General features: G+C 37.7%; 1 protein-coding gene across 2 annotated transcripts; it reads left to right on the top strand.

Moving 5' to 3' along the window:
• Positions 1-376: 376 nt before the first annotated feature.
• NAC3 (NAC domain containing protein 3) lies at positions 377-2,033 on the top strand. Of its 2 annotated transcripts, none has more exons than XM_086239067.1 (3): positions 377-850; positions 1,039-1,220; positions 1,324-2,033. In XM_086239067.1, the coding sequence occupies exons 1-3, from the start codon at positions 658-660 to the stop codon at positions 1,861-1,863; spliced, it is 915 nt and encodes a 304-aa protein (XP_086095193.1). In that variant the 5' UTR covers positions 377-657; the 3' UTR covers positions 1,864-2,033. The 2 variants fall into 2 exon arrangements, with proteins under 2 accessions (XP_086095193.1, XP_086095192.1); XM_086239066.1 differs by having other exon boundaries at positions 943-1,220.
• Positions 2,034-2,534: the final 501 nt, after the last annotated feature.

Here is a 2,534-nt window from a genome sequence, read left to right as displayed (position 1 = left end):
TTGTGCGTTATACATGCCAATTGCCAAAGAAAATAAAAATATTGCGCATTAGATGACTTTGGTTAAACAAAAATATAACTAACAAAGTGACTTTGGTCTCTCATTAAATCTCTCTTTACCTAATGGTGATCAATAATTAAAGAAAGAGTTCTTAATTATCACATTACATTCAGGTCACAGGGGTCAGTTGCTAGCTAGCTCCAATGGTCAAGAACAAGGGAATTATTACAGAAAAGTTAAAAAGAGATCTGAAAGTTTGAAACTACCCCCCAAAGTTGCCTTACAACCCACGCTTCTTTCTCTCCAAAAAACCACTATTAAAGGGGGTTCTGTACCTCGCCACACATTTTTTAACCCCTTTCAATCTCTCTGTTAGAATTCTGCTTCTCAGTTCATAGCCTTTAATCTCCTCTCATCTTTTTATGATACAATAATTTCTTACAACATCTCAGTGCTTGTGTTCTTGCTAGATTCCAATTTTTCTTCTGTTTTCCCTGTGTATTAGCGTATAGAAGCTTTTGGTAGAAACCAAAGGATTTCTGTGTAGATTTCTGGAATTTAGGGCTTATTGCTTAAACCCATTTAAGATTCAGAGATTTTTTTGAGGTTAATTTGAGTGTCCCCAACAGAGGGTTTCAGTGGGAAACTGATCAAGGAATGGAAAACGCTTCTGGGTTCGGTAAGGAATTAGATGATCAGCAGATGGAATTGCCTCCGGGATTTCGATTTCATCCTACTGATGAAGAACTCATAAGTCACTACCTCTCCCCTAAGGTTCTTGACAACTACTTCTGTTGTAAAGCTATTGGTGAGGTGGATTTGAATAAGTGTGAGCCCTGGGATTTGCCTTGTAAGTCTTCTAAACTATAAATCATATTGTCCCTGATTTTCTTTGTCTTTTTTTTTAAAAAAAATTTTATGTTTTCTGTTTCTTCCATGAAGGGAGGGCTAAAATGGGTGAAAAGGAATGGTATTTCTTCTGTGTGAGAGACAGAAAATACCCAACTGGTTTAAGAACAAACAGGGCAACTGATGCAGGGTACTGGAAAGCCACAGGCAAAGACAAAGAGATTTACAAGGCCAAAGCCCTTGTTGGGATGAAGAAGACTCTGGTTTTCTACAAAGGAAGAGCTCCAAAAGGAGAAAAGACCAACTGGGTCATGCATGAATATAGATTGGAAGGAAAATACTCTGCCTATAATCTCCCCAAAACAGCCAAGGTTTGAATCAGTCAATGAAAAATCTTGCTCTGTTTCTCTCTATTCTCTACTATTTTATTTCTTTTATTGATGATTGATTTCAATTTATTTGTTTGTTTCTCAGAACGAGTGGGTGATTTGCAGAATTTTTCAAAAGAGTAGTGGTGGGAAGAAAACTCATATCTCAGGGTTGGTGAGGCTGAGCTCCTTTGGCAATGAATTGGGTCCTTCTTCTTTATTGCCACCATTAATGGATTCTCCACCATACAACAGCGACACGAGAACCACCACTGTCGGCGAGACGTCTCACGTGTCCTGCTTCTCCGATCCAATGGAGGATCAGAAAGCACAGGAAGACATCATTGACAGCTTCAACACCATCACCACCACCACCACCAACAACAACAATAACTCCAACACCTCTCATATCCCAAACTCTTACTACTCCAACCAAATCACACCAAACAGTGGAAACTACTTGCAGAACCAAGACTCTGTTTGGATGCAGGACCAGTCCATCCTGAGGATGCTGATGGACAACCCTGGACCAAACATGAGGCGCAGTGCAAAAGCAGAGTTGTCACCGGACACAGGGTTTAGCATTGATCATGACCCATCATACTCATCTGCCCCTGTAGATTTTGATTCTCTCTGGAATTATTGAACTTGAAGTTGAAGATGGAAGTTTACCAAGAATTAATTATTATTGTTACTTAATTATTGTGTTAGTTCGTGTTCATGGAATTAGAAGAAACACCGAAAAGGGAAATGAATGTATTTGAAGGAATTCATTAGATGTTCATAAGATTTTACTGAAACACAAACACTAATGACTTGGAGCTGATATTCTAATTGAATTTGAGTCTTAGTTATAGTTGTCTCATTTGTTAGGTTGATGAAAAAAAAAATAAAAAAAATCCATGTGCTGCTGAACATGACTGTCACTTATTTGTGTAAACTTTTGTTATTGATTGATAATTCTTATGATATTGGTAGATTAGTTATGCAGTGGCAATGTGACATTATGTGCTCTCTCTCTCTCTCTCTCTCTCTCTCTCTCTCTCTCTCTCTCTCTCTGTCTTGAAGTTCATTCGTTAGGTCACCAACCGAGAGTTCCTCAGTGATCAATAACAAACGGCAAAGTTGCAAACGTAGATGGCGTGCCATAAAAAGCAAATAACATGATCTTTATGAACTTTTTAGCAACACAAAATTCAGATAAAGCTTATTTACAACTTGTTTCTTTTATCTTCATTCGTGGATATATATAGAGGGCTGCTATTTGCACACTTTTTTTTTTCTTTTTGTACACTCTTTTGTAAAAAAAAAATCAAA

The sequence above is a fragment of the Dryas octopetala genome, chromosome 4, assembly GCF_963921425.1.
Source record: "Dryas octopetala chromosome 4, drDryOcto1.1, whole genome shotgun sequence".
NCBI lineage: Eukaryota > Viridiplantae > Streptophyta > Magnoliopsida > Rosales > Rosaceae > Dryas > Dryas octopetala.
The sequence above is the reverse complement of the archived record's forward strand: the minus strand, read 5'-3'. Positions and strand labels throughout refer to the sequence as shown.